Source organism: Pungitius pungitius, chromosome 18 (assembly GCF_949316345.1).
Source record: "Pungitius pungitius chromosome 18, fPunPun2.1, whole genome shotgun sequence".
Classification (NCBI taxonomy): domain Eukaryota; kingdom Metazoa; phylum Chordata; class Actinopteri; order Perciformes; family Gasterosteidae; genus Pungitius; species Pungitius pungitius.
In genome coordinates this window covers 1,117,142-1,134,019 of record NC_084917.1, presented here as the reverse complement: position 1 = coordinate 1,134,019, position 16,878 = coordinate 1,117,142, and the positions used below count along the sequence as shown (strand labels likewise).

At 51.9% G+C, this 16,878-nt stretch overlaps 2 protein-coding genes across 2 annotated transcripts; one reads left to right on the top strand and one right to left on the bottom strand.

Moving 5' to 3' along the window:
• On the top strand, positions 1–11,423 carry marveld2a (MARVEL domain containing 2a). Its single transcript, XM_062559006.1, has 17 exons — positions 1–786; positions 1,411–2,382; positions 2,489–2,709; positions 2,799–2,834; positions 2,937–3,100; positions 3,194–3,365; positions 3,824–3,874; positions 3,975–4,092; positions 6,316–6,375; positions 6,861–6,951; positions 7,378–8,041; positions 8,125–8,292; positions 9,009–9,139; positions 9,454–9,627; positions 10,102–10,273; positions 10,761–10,802; positions 10,901–11,423. The coding sequence occupies exons 2-17, from the start codon at positions 1,428–1,430 to the stop codon at positions 10,997–10,999; spliced, it is 3,318 nt and encodes a 1,105-aa protein (XP_062414990.1). The 5' UTR covers positions 1–786; positions 1,411–1,427; the 3' UTR covers positions 11,000–11,423.
• An 892-nt stretch (positions 11,424–12,315) lies between these two features.
• ankrd34ba (ankyrin repeat domain 34Ba) lies at positions 12,316–14,374 on the bottom strand. Its single transcript, XM_037484326.2, has one exon. The coding sequence runs from the start codon at positions 14,372–14,374 to the stop codon at positions 12,812–12,814; it is 1,563 nt and encodes a 520-aa protein (XP_037340223.2). The 3' UTR covers positions 12,316–12,811.
• Between the last annotated feature and the right edge of the window lie 2,504 nt (positions 14,375–16,878).

Here is a 16,878-nt window from a genome sequence, read left to right as displayed (position 1 = left end):
ACGGACTGCATCTGCATCTCATAATTGCATCTATTGGTCACTCGTATCGATTAGGAGTCGTTTATAGTGTAAAATGTGAACTTTCTGGAGTCGTAAAGTCAGTAAACGTGAGTGACGTCAGCGTAAGGGGCGAAGTTTACCGCCGTTTGTCGTAACCTAATTTTTGACGAAAAAACACAAAGTTACCGTCCGTGTTTAGTTTATGTCCATCAATAAATCCACAATAATGATTTTACACCGAGTGAAGTGACTGCGTGCACTCAAAGAGGCCTAGAAACGTGACAACAGACGTTGGCTCCGTGCCAGAGGGCTCGGTGAGCGAAACAAGCGAACCTAACCCAGTTTGTGTCATGCCACTTATACTAATATAGCTTTGTAGATCTAACGTTATAACGTTATATTGCGTCCATAGAAATGTCCCTTTGTATCACAGCTGACATGTTTGTACACCGTGTACACAAACAGTGCACACAGTGTACCAGTGTTTAGATTAACGTTAAATCTCTGAATAGATGTTATATTACAGCTGACTTGTGTATGACACTGAAACACAACTTTCTCATCACAACGCTGAACCTGATCATGAAGTATTCAGATCCTTTGCTGAGGTAAAAAGTACTAATCCAACATTCTCCTTGTGTGTGTTTTTAAAGTGGACCTCCCGTGTCTCCAGGTGTCTCCAGGTATCTGTGTGTGTCTCCAGGTGTCTCCAGGTGGACCCTCTCAGGTTTGCACTCTGACCTGCAGGCCAATGTAAGTCGTGCTGAGTGACTGCGTGTGAAAGAGGTATTCATCACTTTTTTTTATTTATTCTTGGGATCGTTAAAGAAACTTGTAGGTGTGTCAAGAATGTATTTCTGTGCTACCGGTAAGTTTGCTCCACCTTAGACGTTTATTGCAACAACAACAACAGCAAAAATAACAACAACAACAACAGTGCTTTGTATTCGGTTGCAGCACAAAAATGCATTCTTGACTTTTGCATGGAGGACGGTGGTGGGAGACGGGTGGGAGACGGGTGACCTCTGTGCTTTTGGGTTTTCTCTCTGTCTCTGGAGGTGCAGTAAACAAACGCTGCATGGAGGCACTTGGTTTTCTTAAGTTTCCCCTTTCTTGGCTCACTGTTTCTGATCTGAATTGAGCTCAAATATTTTGTTTTTGATGATTTGCTGCTTTTCTGTCTGACGGTGAATCGAGTAGCTTTTAATTTTGGACCGTTTGCTTTGTCCATTGGACCAGAAAACAGGGAATGCTTTGGGGCGGGGCCACACACTGATTGACAGGTCTCTAGTAGACCATAAAGGGATGCTATTGGTTGTTTGCTCTAGTCTTAAAGCAACACATCCTCATATTACAGTAGCTGAGGTTTAAAGCCCCCCCCAGTGATTGTGTGTGTGTGTCGGCCCCCAGGGACCATCGCCATCCTCATGTCCAATGGAGGAGACTTTTACGGACGCACTGAGCGCGCCCGCCAGTCGCCGTACTACGACCCGGTGCCGCTCGGCTCGCTGCCCCGAGCGGACTCCTACGACCTGCTGAGGGAGCGCGGAGCGTCGCCCCTCGCCCGCAGCGCCGACCCCCTCCCTCCGCCGCCCCTACCCGACCAGCCCCCCGTGGGCCCCGATTCGGAGGACGAGGAGGACGAGGAGGACCAGCACGACGACCCGGCCCTCGACATCAAACCGGTGCACCGCTTCATCCCGGACTCCTGGAAGGACTTCTTCAAGGGGAGCAGCGGCGGCGGCGGCGAGCAGCCCGGTTCCGCCCCCGCCTCCTCGTGCAACAACAACAACAACAGCACCAGTGACGGGGTGCGCTGCTCGCCCCCCCGCTCCCCCTCGGCGCCCGGGTCCCACCGGGATCCGTATGGCGGCTCGGGAGGCAGCTACAACTCGCGCAAGGAGCTGCTGGAGCTGCAGGGGTCGCTGTCGGGGCGCACCCACCACACGGGGCTGACCTACAGCGAGCGGGTGGAGGAGTACCACCTGCGCTACGCCTTCATGAAGTCCTGGGCCGGGCTGCTGAGGATTCTGGGCTGCGTGGAGCTCCTGCTGGGCGCCGCCGTGTTCGCCTGCGTCTGCGCCTACGTGCACAAGGACAACGAGTGGTTCAACATGTTCGGGTACTCGGCGCCCGGGGGCGGGTACGGGGGGGGCGGGTACGGCGGGGGCGGGTACGGCGGCGTCACGGGCGGGTCCTACTACTCGGGCCCCATGACGCCGTTCGTGCTGGTGGTGGCGGCGCTGGCGTGGCTGGTGACGGTGATGCTGCTGGTGCTGGGGATGACCATGTACTACCGCACCATCCTGCTGGACTCCACCTGGTGGCCCCTGACGGAGTTCACCATCAACCTGGCGCTGGCGCTGCTCTTCATGGCGGCGGGTGGGTTTGTCAAGGTCAAATGTCAATAAAGAGCGATGAAGAAGACGTGTCCTCCGTCTCTCATTTTGCATCTTTGTAAAAGCAACATAATAATCTTTTTTTTTAGGCATCGTCTACGTCCGGGACACCACCCGCGGGGGCCTGTGCTCCTACCCGGTCTTCAACAACGGCATCAACGGCGCCTTCTGCCGGACGGAGGCGGGCCAGACCGCCGCCATCATCTTCCTGTTCGTCACCCTGGTGGTGTACCTGATCGGAGCCGCCGTGTGCCTCAAGCTGTGGAGGCACGAGGCGGCGCGGCGCTACCGGGAGAAGCACGGCCACGAGGTGAGTTGCACGCCGCCGACAGGTCAAAACCCCCCCCCCGAGGCGCGTCCGGCGTGTTGATGAGTCATTGATGCGTCTTGTGTTTTCAGATGTTTCCCACCGAGCCGCGCGCTGCACAGTCCCTGGTGAGCCGCCTGCCGTCATCACGGGGGGGGGGGAGGGGGGGGGCACCAGTGTGGATTAGTGTGGATCATCGTCTTGTGGCTTTTGTTTTTTCCCCCCCCCAGCAGATGGCCCCGCCCCCGCACCACAGGTCTCCGGTGCAGGTGGAAGGCTCCTCGGTGGTTCCCATCAAAGCCGCTCCGATGGCGGCTGCCCCCCCGCACGTTCTCCAGGGAGCGATTCCATCGGGACACATTCCCAGACCGGTCATCGTGCCCGACTACATCGGGTACGAGCTGCTCATCCACTTCGCTGCTCATGCATGTAAACAAAGTGTCTTTCGCGGGCGACAGTAACGGGGTTTTTTTTTCTCTCTCCGCAGGAAGTACCGGACGGTCCGGTCGGACGAGGAGCGGGACCAGTACCGCGCCGTGTTCAACGACCAGTACGCCGAGTACAAGGAGCTCCACTCGGAGGTGCAGGCCACCCTGAAGAAGTTCGAGGAGATGGACGCCATGATGCGCGGCCTGCCGCAGCGCCCGGGCAGCCAGATGGTGATTGGTCCACTCACATTCTCTCAGCCTCTTGGTTCTGAGCCCTTTTTGTTTGTGTGTTTATTTATATTTACACTCACCTTGGTTGGATCAATGCTGCGTTGCATCATGGGAATTGTAGGATGGAGCATTTTTGTGGCTTGACCCACACTAAGGAAACAAAGTAGACTGTGTGTAATATTCAGTGTATCTTTCTTTCTTCTCTTGCAGTTGTTGTGTTAAACATTTGTTTCCTTCACACCTGTCGACTGAACTTTGCATTTCATACGACAAAGGTCACTTGTTCCCTTTGGGTTGTGTGTCTGGATTAATGCGCTCAGTCTCTGTTACTTCCTCTGAGGGCACTTCCTGTTCCCGCTGGACTTCCCCTCCACCCTCACATTCCTTCTGGGCTCCCTTCATCACCTTAACACCCTCCTCTTCATCGTATCACACGGTGTGTGTCTCTCTTCCTGCAGGAGGTGGATCGAATCAACAAGATCCTTCAGGACTACCAGAGGAAGAAGAATGTGAGCCGTTTGCTTTGTTCACTCTGTAGCTGCTGCTCTTTATAGTCCACAGAATAAATAATGAATTAAACCCTCGTGTGATTCTGCTTCCTTGAACCAGGACCCGACTTTCCTGGAGAAGAGGGAGCGCTGCGAGTACCTGAAGAGCAAACTGTCCCACATCAAACAGAAGATCCAAGAGTACGACAAAGTGATGGAGTGGAACGACGGCTTTGGTTGAAACTCAGAATCTGGGACTACAGGACAAGGGACTACAGGACTAGGGGTCTACAGGACTAGGGGACTACAGGACAAGGGACTACAGGACTAGGGGTCTACAGGACTAGGGGACTAAAGGACTACGGGTCTACAGGACTAGGGGACTACAGGACTAGGGGACTACAGGACTAGGGGACTAAAGGACTACGGGTCTACAGGACTAGGGGACTACAGGACTAGGGGACTACAGGACTAGGGGTCTACAGGACTAGGGGACTAAATGACTACGGGTCTACAGGACTAGGGGACTACAGGACTAGGGGACTACAGGACTACGGGTCTACAGGACTAGGGGTCTACAGGACTAGGGGACTAAAGGACTACGGGTCTACAGGACTAGGGGTCTACAGGACTAGGGGACTACAGGACTACGGGTCTACAGGACTAGGGGTCTACAGGACTAGGGGACTAAAGGACTACGGGTCTACAGGACTACGGGTCTACAGGACTAGGGGACTACAGGACTAGGGGACTACAGGACTAGGGGACTACAGGACTAGGGGACTACAGGACTACGGGTCTACAGGACTAGGGGACTACAGGACTAGGGGTCTACAGGACTAGGGGACTAAAGGACTACGGGTCTACAGGACTAGGGGTCTACAGGACTAGGGGACTACAGGACTAGGGGACTACAGGACTAGGGGACTACAGGACTAGGGGACTACAGGACTACGGGTCTACAGGACTAGGGGACTACAGGACTAAGGGACTACAGGATTATAGGAGGGGATTCATCCAGGGCTAGTTAGCTTAGCACAAAGACTGGAAGCGAAGGGAAAGCGCTAGCCTTGCCTCTTTTCAACAGAGACATGGAGATTAAGGAGCTCTTGGCGTGTTCATGGCGAGCGGTTTCCAGCCTTTATGCTAAGCTAACGGTCACATGGCTGTTTTCCCCTGTAACGCTCCACCTGAATGCAACTGCTTCAACTGTAACACTATTGATTGTTTAAATGGTCTGAATATGCAAAGAACTGTATCTATCTATATATTTAGTAGATCTGTACACTGATACTGTGACTGATGGAGCCGAGGCTCAGCTCTCCTACTCGTTAATAACTGTAAATGTGGAAGTGGAACATTTGACGCTGCACCATTTCTCGCTGTTTACTTTTGCTGCGACGTAAATTTCATGAATGAAAAACTTCTGTTTGTCACGACGAATCCCCCCCGAATGCATCTTATTGTGTAATTTTACATGTTGTGACGCTCTGCTCTTCTATTTCACACTTTTGTACCTTATAGTCACTTATGTGCCTAAATATCTCCTTTATACCACTAAACACTGGACCTCATGATAGACAGGAAGTGACATCATAAAGTCTCTTTTCCTCTTGTCATCAAGTACTTATGTTGTTGTAAATGTCCATATGATTTCATCATTTAAAAGTGCTGAATTGGTGCTTAATGTGTTTTGCTTCTGCTCTGGTGGTTTGTGGTTTTCTTTTATGATCAGCAGAGAAAGTTTTGTTTAATTGGAAAAAGGAACAAAGAGTAAAACTCAGAATAAAGTTCAAACACAAATAACGAGTTTGTTTCACCCAAAACTTCTAACATTCATTTGTTGCTTTCTCTTTTATGATGTTTAAACTGTTCATTTTAAATTATTTTTCGTTTTATGGATCAAACCAGTTATAGATCAATCAAGAATAGGATCAAAGCTTTCAAAAATAATGATCCGTTGCAGCTCTCAACTCTGTGATGAATTTATGAAATCTACTGAAAATAAATCATTTAGTAAGAGTTTTTTTAATGTACTGCCGAGTTTATGGTGATAAATATTCATGTGGCAATCAGCATCAACAGATACATATACATAAAACATGTATAATGTCATAAATAATTCAATTGGATATTTTTATCTGGATTTATATGCATGTACACATATGTTTTACTTTCTTACTTTGTCTTCTGTGGGAGTTAATAAACTTTGTTGTTACCAAAATAAAAGGACCAGGTTCTGCTGGTCCACATTCCCTGAAGCAGCAATGTGCGACATTTCCATGAAGGTGGAATGAGGACTTCCGGTTTTGTTAAGGTAACGCGACACCTGTTGCAGGGGGCGGGGCCACACTGGGCCGAGAGCCGCGCTGGGCTGGGTGTGGCTTTTATTGTTTTGTTATCTGCAGCTTTAGTTTCAGGTGAAACATTGGAGTTGGAGCGGAGACGGAGACGCAGGTGAGTCTTCACGGGACCGATATCAACAGCTTCCGTAACTTGTTACCTGCCGAGTGAACCGACAGGTGAGTAGTAACCGACCTCGGATCGGTCACCTGGGCCGTGTCGTCAAAGCGATGTTGTTGCCTTGTGATTAAAGACCGGAGCTGATCGAACCCAGCTTTTTATGGTCTAAACGGGACTTTTAAACGTTTGAAATAGAAGGACAGAAGCGAATAAACTGTCTCAGTTTGAGCGGATTTCAGGGCCGCCGTCGAACCCCATCCGGAAAAGGTCCGTTTAAAGACACCGTTTATTTATGGTTCTGGTATTATGTAATTAAAAGCTGAATCGATCAATCGATTAGTTTATTGACAGCACAACAATCGGCATTCATCGGTATTTTGTAAGTCATTCTATGTGTCAAACCCAATCATTTGTGCTTAAGTGAGTGAACTTTAACAAAACCATTTCTTTATTTTTACATTAAATTACCAGCAACGTAAACCAGACGTGAATTGCTGCTTGATGTGAACACGTGACCGTGTGAATATGTGCTCCCTCCCTGCAGATCGATTCCCGGATCAGAACCCAGAGGATCCAGCAGTCATGTCCTCTCGGCCCAACGGGAGTCCTCCTCCCTACGAGTCCGACCCCGGATAGTGAGTCTCAAAGAACTAGTATTAGATTATTATTATTATTATTATTATTATTATTATTAAAGACAAACATGACTTCATCTGGTTTCCAGCAGGTCATTTTAAATTCAGAATTCTCAGATTCCATCACCGTCCTCCATGAAACCGATTCTCCTTTTTGTTTTTGAGATAATTTACTGTTTTATTCTTTATTCGCGTTTTAGTTTTCGGATTCTAAATTTCATTATTTTCAACTTTTTTGAGCTGTAATTAAACTATTCGATTTTCAACACCATGGATCTAGTTTTTAAAATAAAATACCTCCGTGTTTAAGGCTGCACACACGCATGTTTCAAAATGTACCAATACCAAAGTAGTGTTTATTTTAAAATGTGGCATCAAAGTATTGGTGGAGATTCAGTATTTCCCCCCCCCCCCCCCCCCACGCAGTAAGGTGGCGTCCCAGCCGGCCTACTCCTACTACCCCGACGACGAGTTCCAGCACTTCTACCGCTGGTCGTCCCCGCCGGGCATCCTGAAGATCATGTCCATCATCTCCATCGTGATGTGCGTGGCCATCTTTGCCTGCGTGGCGTCCACGCTGGCGTGGGACTCCCAGGGGGCGCTGGCCGGTTTTGGTGTCGGCGGCGGCTACGGCGGCGGCGGCTACGGCGGCGGCTACGGCGGCGGCGGCAGCTACGGCAGCTTCGGCAGCGGCGGCTACGGTGGCGGCGGCGGCTACGGCGGCTACGGAGGCGGCTACGGGGGGGGGTACTACACCGACCCCCGGACAAGCAAAGGGTTCATCATCGCCATGGCGGCCGTCACCTTCATCGCCTGCCTGGTCATCTTCATCATCGTGGTGTCCCACCAGCACCTGACGGAGAGCCGCAAGTTCTACCTCGCCGTGGTGATCATCAGCGCCATCCTGGCGCTGATGATGCTGATCGCCGCCATCGTCTACCTGGTGGCGGTGAACCCCTCGGCGCAGGCCTCGTCGTCGGGCTACATGGACCCGATCGCCGGCCTGTGCGCCCAGTACCAGCAGCCGCAGGCCTCGGGGATCCTCACCAACCAGTACCTTTACCACTACTGCGTGGTGGAGCCGCAGGAGGTGACCTTCTCCTCCTCCTCCTCCTCCTTCCCCTTTTTATTCTCTGTACACGATGCGTATCGTAACGCGGCGTCTCCTCGCAGGCCATCGCCGTGGTGCTCGGCTTCCTGGTGGCCGCCGCGCTCATCGTCATGCTCGTCTTCGCGCTGAAGACCCGCAAGAAGATCCAGGGCCACGGAAAGAGCAACATCCTGTGGAAGAAGGTGAAGGTCATCGGTGAAATGGAGCCGCCCCCCGACGTGGAGGCCTGGGTGAGTGAGCCTCGTTTAAAGGGCCGGCGCGCCCCCCCCCCCCCCCCTCCCCCTCCCCTCCCCTCAGCTGATTCTCAGCTAACACAATAATCCTTCACTTGGAGAATTGATCCATCTGAAACTCTAAATATTTCTATTTGCCTTCGCAATGAGATGATTTTGACATTTTTGTTGACTGATCGATGGTTTTGATCAGTTTGTCAGATGATAAGAGAAACTTTGACATTTCATCAGCTGGTCGACAGAATGATTCAGAGTGTAAAGAAGCGTCTCCTTGAGAGGAGCGAAGGAGTAGTTTTGGGTGTTTTCGTATCAGCAGAAGCGGTCCGACCTGTTGGGTGACGCTCACCTGTGTGAGGGGGGGGGGAGGGGAGGAGCCACGGCGAGGCTTTCAAGGTGTGTCGCTCGCACAGACGACAGTTTCTATTGACAATAATAAAACCCCGGCAGCTTCAGCGCAGGGTTTTGATCCAACAACTCACAGGCTTTAAGGAGGACACACACACACACCTACACACACCTACACACACACACACACCTACACACACCTACACCTACAAACACACACAGGTCGTTCATGTCTCTGCAGGTCGACTCCTGTGTTCCTGCTGCAGGTTGTTTTTGTTTAATTTAGTGCGTCAAATGAAAAATGTTCCCAGATGTCTACATTTTATTTGTATATTATTACTTTACTGACTTTCCTTTCTCTCCTGCAGGTGAACAACGTGGCCGTCGACCCCGAGGTGCTCCCCATGTCCGACTACCCCGAGAAGATGAGGAGCTCCAGGAGCCACCTGGACGACGAGAGCACCAACTACGACAAACCTCCGTACAGCTACTCGCCGCCGTGAGTACTGAGCAGCGTTTACTGCTCCACAGACCCAAGAGTAGAGGAGCAGAGGAGTAGAGGAGTAGAGGAGTAGAGGAGCAGAGGAGCAGAGGAGCAGAGGAGCAGAGGAGCAGAGGAGCACAGGAGCAGAGGAGCAGGAGACGCCTCGTCCTCCCTCAGCAGGCGGTTGTGGTCTCTGGTTCCTCCAAACGGAACCAAAGACCCTCCGAGTGACGTCATCTCTTTTATTCCCGTCCAACGGAGAGTCTCAAAGTGTCTCGCCTCCTGCTTCGTCCCACCGCGTCACCGTCTGCTCCTCGCTCCCCCCGCAGGCTCACCGAGGAACGCCTGCCGCTGCAGAACGGCGCCCCCTACGGGGCGGGCTCCGACGTGTCCGGGAAGCCCAAGAAGAAGCGAGCCGGGCGGCCGCGCCGCGCAGAGGGCGCCGACTACGAGACCGACTACAACTCGTCAGGAGACGAGCTGGACGACGACGACTTCGACAGGTACAAGTACTCCCATACCTGTTAGAGAAGTACAAGTACTCCCATACCTGTTAGAGAAGTACAAGTACTCCCATACCTGTTAGAGAAGTACAAGTACTCCCATACCTGTTAGAGAAGTACAAGTACTCCCATACCTGTTAGAGAAGTACAAGTACTCCCATACCTGTTAGGGGAGTACAAGTACTCCCATACCTCCTTAGAGGAGTACAAGTACTCCCATACCTGTTGGGGAAGTACAAGTACTCCCATACCTCCTTAGGGGAGTAAAAGTACTCCCATTCCTGCCGGTGAAGTAAAAGTACTCCCATACCTCCTTAGGGGAGTAAAAGTACTCCCATTCCTGCCGGTGAAGTAAAAGTACTCCCATACCTCCTTAGGGAAGTACAAGTACTCCCATACCTCCTTAGGGGAGTAAAAGTACTCTCATTCCTGCCGGTGAAGTAAAAGTACTCCCATTCCTTCGTCGCGTTGCAGCGAGTTTCCTCCGATCGCCGACGAGTCGCAGCGCATCGAGTACAAGCGCCAGTTTGACCGCGAGCACCTGGAGTACAAGGAGCTGCAGGGGGAGCTGGACGCCCTCAACAAGGACCTGTCTGAGGCGGACCGGGTCCTGGACGAGGTGCCGGAGGGAAGCCCCCAGTACCTGGTGAGCCCCCCCCACCCCCCCCTTACTGCCTTTCATTCATGTGTTGAGATGATATTAAAGGAGTCGTTGAGGGAGAACTCCTCGTAGTACATGTAAATACTTCCTTTATCCTTTATTCATAAAAAACAACACTGAGGCTTTGAAGATTTGGTTCCAGTTTTTATTTTTATTTTTTAATAAATCATAAGCAGCTTTTTCTTTTCCACTCTATTACTTGATTGAGTTTTTAACAAAAACAGACAACGGTGGAGCATCTTTCACAACAGCATTTAATTCTCTTCTCGGACTCGACAAAGGCAGCACAGACCATTTCCTTTCTTACCTTTCACAATAAAAGCATAACGCGTAGCAGTTTCACATTCCCTCCTGTTTATTTGTTTCTTCAGATGGAGACAAAGCATTTGTTTCAGTGTAAATATTGCTAAATGCGAGATTTGAATGATGTAATTCCCTTTTACGTGTTAAATTGTTGACGCTCTTTCAACAGGACGCTTTGGACGTGTACGACAGGATAAAAGCCATCAAGAAGGTATGTGGGGCCGTGAGTCCAGATCTACGACCCCTAACAGCTTCCTCCCAACCTAATAACTCCTCCTCTTCCTCCTTTTGCTCCTTTCATGAACGCAGTCTGCAGACTATCGGGTGAAGAGGCGTCGGTGTAAATATCTCAAGTCCAAACTGAACCACATCAAGAAGATGGTCAGCGACTACGACCGCAGGGCCTGAAGCACGATGAGGACCTTCAGAAAGAAGCTGATCAATAGAAAGCCATCTGTCCAGGCTGGTCCCCGGGGACACGTGGGACACGTGTTATCCTGTCTGTGATATGAATATCCCCCACAGTACACTGAAATATGTATTTATTTCTTATGAATTAGTCTTAGTGGAGTGGACACAAATGACATAGTCCATGGTTTTTAATTACTTTGTTACAATGACAGTAAAACATGCTCTTTTTCTTTAATGCTCATTTTTAATCTTTGAGAAAACAAACTTGTAAATATGCGGGAAGCAGTTTTAACTAGAAAGAGGTTTTTAATGTTTTGGCATGTATTTCCTCATGGATAGTTTAGGACTTGTTTAATGTGATGTACTTCTACAGTGACGTGTGATTAACTTTTTATTGAAATAAAGTCTTTTATTGAACATTTCTCGCTGTTCTTAAACATCATGAATCTGCTCGTGAATCAAATTAAGCGAGAGGTGGGTTTTACTGCTTTTCCACTGGCTTCCTGTTGTAGTACTGGAAGTTGTGGTTGAAATGGACTAAATGCACCATCTTCTACTTAATGAGCATCATGCTGTAGTGAAGAAGACTTGAAACTAGAGACCGAGACCATAAACTCATGTTTACAATGTTTACTGAGGGAATAAATCAAGAGAGAAGTAGAGTCATTTCCTCATAGACGTCTATGGGAGCAGAGGAGTCGCCCCCTGCTGGTCACTACACGGAAGTAGAGTAATTTCCTCATAGACGTCTATGGGAGCAGAGGAGTCGCCCCCTGCTGGTCACTACACAGAAGTAGAGTCATTTCCTCATAGACGTCTATGGGAGCAGAGGAGTCGCCCCCTGCTGGTCACTACACAGAAGTAGAGTCATTTCCTCATAGACGTCTATGGGAGCAGAGGAGTCGCCCCCTGCTGGTCACTACACAGAAGTAGAGTCATTTCCTCATAGACGTCTATGGGAGCAGAGGAGTCGCCCCCTGCTGGTCACTACACAGAAGTAGAGTCATTTCCTCATAGACGTCTATGGGAGCAGAGGAGTCGCCCCCTGCTGGTCACTACACAGAAGTAGAGTCATTTCCTCATAGACGTCTATGGGAGCAGAGGAGTCGCCCCCTGCTGGTCACTACACAGAAGTAGAGTCATTTCCTCATAGACGTCTATGGGAGCAGAGGAGTCGCCCCCTGCTGGTCACTACACAGAAGTAGAGTCATTTCCTCATAGACGTCTATGGGAGCAGAGGAGTCGCCCCCTGCTGGTCACTACACAGAAGTAGAGTCATTTCCTCATAGACGTCTATGGGAGCAGAGGAGTCGCCCCCTGCTGGTCACTACACAGAAGTAGAGTCATTTCCTCATAGACGTCTATGGGAGCAGAGGAGTCGCCCCCTGCTGGTCACTACACAGAAGTAGAGTCATTTCCTCATAGACGTCTATGGGAGCAGAGGAGTCGCCCCCTGCTGGTCACTACACAGAATGCAGCTTTAAGCAAACTAACGTGAAAACAGGGATTTAAAGAGCACGTGCAGACGTTTCAAAAGCAGCTTTGTGATGGCTCGGTTGTTGCTGTGGTCCTCGGTGGCTTTGAATGTTGGATTTAAAGCGGCTGCAAACATCTTCAGATGGAATCTGGTGGTGTCCTCTGGAACGACACCCTGACCACAGGTAGACGGTTGCATGTCGAGTGTGTTTTGGGTCACGAAGCTGCACACTGATGCCACATGACGACGACGACGACGCGCGCTGAAGCGGAGGAAGGTCCCGCTCTTCTTCATCCGTCCTCTTTGGTCCCCCCTCTTGGAATCCGCTGGACTTACTGGGCCGTGGTGTTGAACTGTTCCGTCTGCATCGAGTGTCTCCTCAGCAGCATCCTCCTGGTCATCTCCTTGGGGTGGCCAGGAGGAGCGGAGGGGAGGAGGCCCCTGGCCACGGACTCCTTCTCGCCGCACGCGTTGAGGACGGGGTTCCTGGCGCAGCCGAGGGCCAGCGGCGGCAGACACCTGGGCTTGGCGGCCTGGGAGCTGTGGTCCGACAGGAAGGCCCCGGACCCCCTGCGCTCGTACCCGGACAGCACCCGCCGGCCCGGGCCCGCCGCCGGGGCCTCCCGGGAGCCCAGCGTGCTGGAGCAGCGCAGGGGGGCCAGCCTCTTGCCCTCCGTCGGGTCTCCGCTGACTCCCCGCTGGGACTCCTCGGGCAGACTGTGGACGTCTCTGGCGAGCTGCGGGTCGGAGCTGTAGATGTCGCCCAGCTGGCGCCGCTGGATTACGCTGCGGAGGCTGGAGGAGGCCGCGGCGTGCAGCGCCGTGCCGGGGTGTTTGCCGCCGGGGGAGGGGGAGGAGCAGGGGAGCGGATCCGCCCCCAGGTTTGCGGAGTGGAGGTTCGGGTGAGAGGCGGAGTGGGACGAGAGGAGGCCCGGGAAGGAGACCTTCGGCCCGGCGTGTTTGGCGCATCTGTTCCTCACCTCCGCCCCGCCGTCCGTCGCCGCCCCGCCTTCGTGCCACTTGAAGCCGTCCGGCTCGGGGGTCCGGAGGGAGGGGTCCCGGGTTCGGTCTCGGGCGTGAGGCTGCTGGGGGAGCAGAGACGCCGGGACCTTCAGCCAGGGCTCTGAGTTCAGCCTCAGGAGGGACTGCTGCAGGCCGTTCGGCGCCGCCTGGCCGAACCGCTGGAACCGGGACGGGGAGCACGGGTGGGAGCTCACGCCCCCGGACTGGGCATCCTTAAAGGAGAAGACGGTCTTCGGGGGGTGTAAGGAAGAGGAGGCGCTGCTGGGGGAGGTGATGAGCTGGATCTCCGAGGGGGACGCGGGCGCCGCCGACGCCGCCGCCCTGTCCGTCCGGTCCAGAGGCCCCAGGGGGGGCAGCCCGAGGTACCGCTCGGCCTGCAGCTCCCCGCACGGGAACTTGTCGGTGGCGATGATGATCACCTCCTTCCCTTTGGCCTTGCACGTGTCGAGCAGCAGCTTCAGGACCTTCCAGTCGCCGGCCATGACCGCGTAGACCAGCGCCGACGTGCCGGACCGGTCCTCCAGGCCCACGTCCGCCCCGCTGGCCAGCAGCAGAGACGCCACCTCGGGGCCGGCCTGCTCGCGGCAGGCGTGCATGAGCGCCGAGCGGCCCTCCTTGTCCTGGATGTCGGGGTCCGCCCCTTTCTCCAGGAGGAACTGGACCAGCTTGTCCCGGCCGGCGCTCTGGGCGTCGGCGTGCCGGGTGGTGCAGGCCACCATCAGGGGGGTGCGGCCCTGGCCGTCGCTCTCATTGACGTAGGCCCCTCCCTCCAGGAGCAGCCGCGTCAGGCGCAGGCGACGGAGGAACACCGCCTTCAGCAACGGGTTGCCTGAATCCATCGCCGCCCGGGGAGCGCTGCCCTCCGCCTCCATGCCTCTCCGTCACCCGGTGGAGGGGGGGGGGGGGGGGGGGGGGCTTTTGGAGATGTAGTTGAGCAGGTTTCTGTGGAAAATATCAAAAGATTATTAGAGAATTATGCAGAGCAGCAAAGACATTTTTAAGCAGAAACCCCGAACCTCATGGGAGGAGTCAAAATGGTTAATAACATAATATGGATGGAGGTCATGTCCCATCATGAGTAGAGCTTATGATAACACAATGCTCCTCGACGTATCTCAGATGCTTCGTGAATCATTTGAGTCTCTGGGACAGATGCTTCTGCTTCGTCACGTTGTTTCATGTATTAAAAGTATTACTCGCATTGTGCAAGCAGTTTTCAGGCTTTGGATTTATCATCTTTTTTAATCATAGTGTGTTTTTTTCTTCTTCTTGCATAAAGGATCCGTGTCAGTTTAGACCTTCATCAGTAAACGGGACCATCAGGGAGAAGATGGTCTGTTTCTACGTAGTTCTTCTTGCAGATGTTGTCGGTGCCACCGGGTCGGATTCTGGTGAAATCAGATGACATCACGCAGGTTCACCAGAACCTCCTCCAGGAGTCCACCCAGGACTGACCCAGATCTTCACTGCTCCCGGAGCTCCAGAAGGAGAAGGAGGCCCTGCAGTTAAGGTCTGAGCTCTTCTTCTCACTTCCCACGCCATCTTCTGTCTTCTTCCTCCTCTTCGTCAGCGGTGACACCTTGAACAACAACAACTACCAAGCTACTTCTTCTTCTTCTGGCAGCAGCAGGTGTGCCGAACACCACCTGCTGCCCCGTGGTGCACAGATGAGCTGGAGATGGTGTCGTGCTGCTCCTCTTGGATCCGTCTCAGGTTGGACTTTCCATCACGCGGTCAACTGAAGGACGACCTTTAGGTGCGGAGGACGAATATTCGATTGATGAAAGGACTTTAAGTACATTTTGCTTTAATACTTTTACTTCATTGAGGTTTTAACCCGCAGACCAGTTTGATTGTGGTATTATTTCTATGCAGTGGTTTCTGTGGCCACTCGCTCTTCACCTGGAGGAGCAGCAGGTGTGTCAGGTGATGCAGGAAGGGACACGTTTTGCACTTATTGTTTTTACTGCTAAATACGTCACAGATCAAAAATCTAAATGTCTGAAAAGATCTACTTCTATCTTCTACTCCCGAATCAGTGTGTTCATACTCACACACACACACACACGAACACAGACACACACACACACGAACACAGACACACACGCACACACACACACACACTGTGTTGTTTCCACCTCGCATGCAGATTAAGAATAGAAAGACTCCACTTCACCTGGACAAGCTTTGCTCAACACTCGTCCTCCATGAAAGCCCTCTAACATCACAGAGTGTGTGTGTGTGAGTGTGTGTGTGTGTCTGTGTGTCTGTGTGTGTGTGTGTGTGTGTTTTCCAAGCTGAGCAACACTCTCGAATAGAGAAAAATGTGTCAAAATGCTGCAACAAAACCTTCACGATCAAATGGAGGAACCAGAACGGGACAAAAAGAGAAGTTCACTATAGCATAAATCTTTTTCATTGTGTGTGTGTGTGTGTCTGTGTCTGTGTGTGTGTGTGTGTGTGTCGATTTGTGGGTGGGTGGTGTGCGTGCGCACTCTACTTACCAACAACCTTCAGTCAGGATGAGTCCTCTCATTTATGTTGCAGAGCAGCCGGCGCTGAGTCGACGTGTGTGTGTGTGTGTGTCTGTCTTTCTGTGTGTGTGTGTGTGTGTGTGTGTGTGTGTGTGTGTGTGTGTGTGTGTGTGTGTGTGTGTGTGTGTGTGTGAGAGACAGAAAGTCAGAGGAGCTGCAGCCGGTCTAAAGGTCTCTCTCAGCTTGTGTGACCCAGCTCGTCGTCAGGCAGCTGTGAGGAACTGTTAATCCACCAGCACCATCAGCACCACGATACCATCAGCACCACGATACCATCAGCACCAGGGGAGTCACAGAGAGGCGGAGCAGGTACAGGATGACGGAGATGTGTGCGATGAAGGTGAAGCGCTACAGCAACCGGCGCCGCAGAGCGTCTGATTCAGTGAAAGGATTTCTCTCTTTTATGGTGAGACTCCAGCCTTGAAGCACTTTCTCTCTCTCTCTCTCTCTCTCTCTCTCTTTGTGTCTCTCTCTCTTTTTCTCTCTTAGTTACACACAGAAAGGAAAACTGTTTTGTCCACCTCACCAATGACATCTCCATGACAACCGTCAAGGAGGCCGGATGACGGCACATGTTAAAGAACTGCTCGTTGTGTGTGTGTGTGTGTGTGTGTGTGTGAGAAGGATCTCTGAAAGCATGAGGTTCGATCACTGATGTATTGATGAATTAAACAAATAGTCACCAAAGGAAGAACAGGAAGAGATGATGGCGTTGCTGAAGTATTTAATAATTATTTCCTGGGGGAGTTGCTGCGAACTGGTGTCGTGATTCACAACATTTGCGTGATTTATAAAACACAAAACAAAAGCAGTTCTTTAGATCCTCTGCCCAAACATTACCA

Excerpts from the sequence above, each read along its gene's own strand:
- ankrd34ba (XM_037484326.2), bottom strand. The coding sequence starts at position 14,374 with ATGGAGGCGGAGGGCAGCGCTCCCCGGGCGGCGATGGATTCAGGCAAC.
- marveld2a (XM_062559006.1), top strand. The coding sequence starts at position 1,428 with ATGTCCAATGGAGGAGACTTTTACGGACGCACTGAGCGCGCCCGCCAG. Across the intron at positions 2,383-2,488 it reads GCTGCTCTTCATGGCGGCGG|GCATCGTCTACGTCCGGGAC; the intron begins GTGGGTTTGTCA and ends CTTTTTTTTTAG. Across the intron at positions 2,710-2,798 it reads GGGAGAAGCACGGCCACGAG|ATGTTTCCCACCGAGCCGCG; the intron begins GTGAGTTGCACG and ends TTGTGTTTTCAG.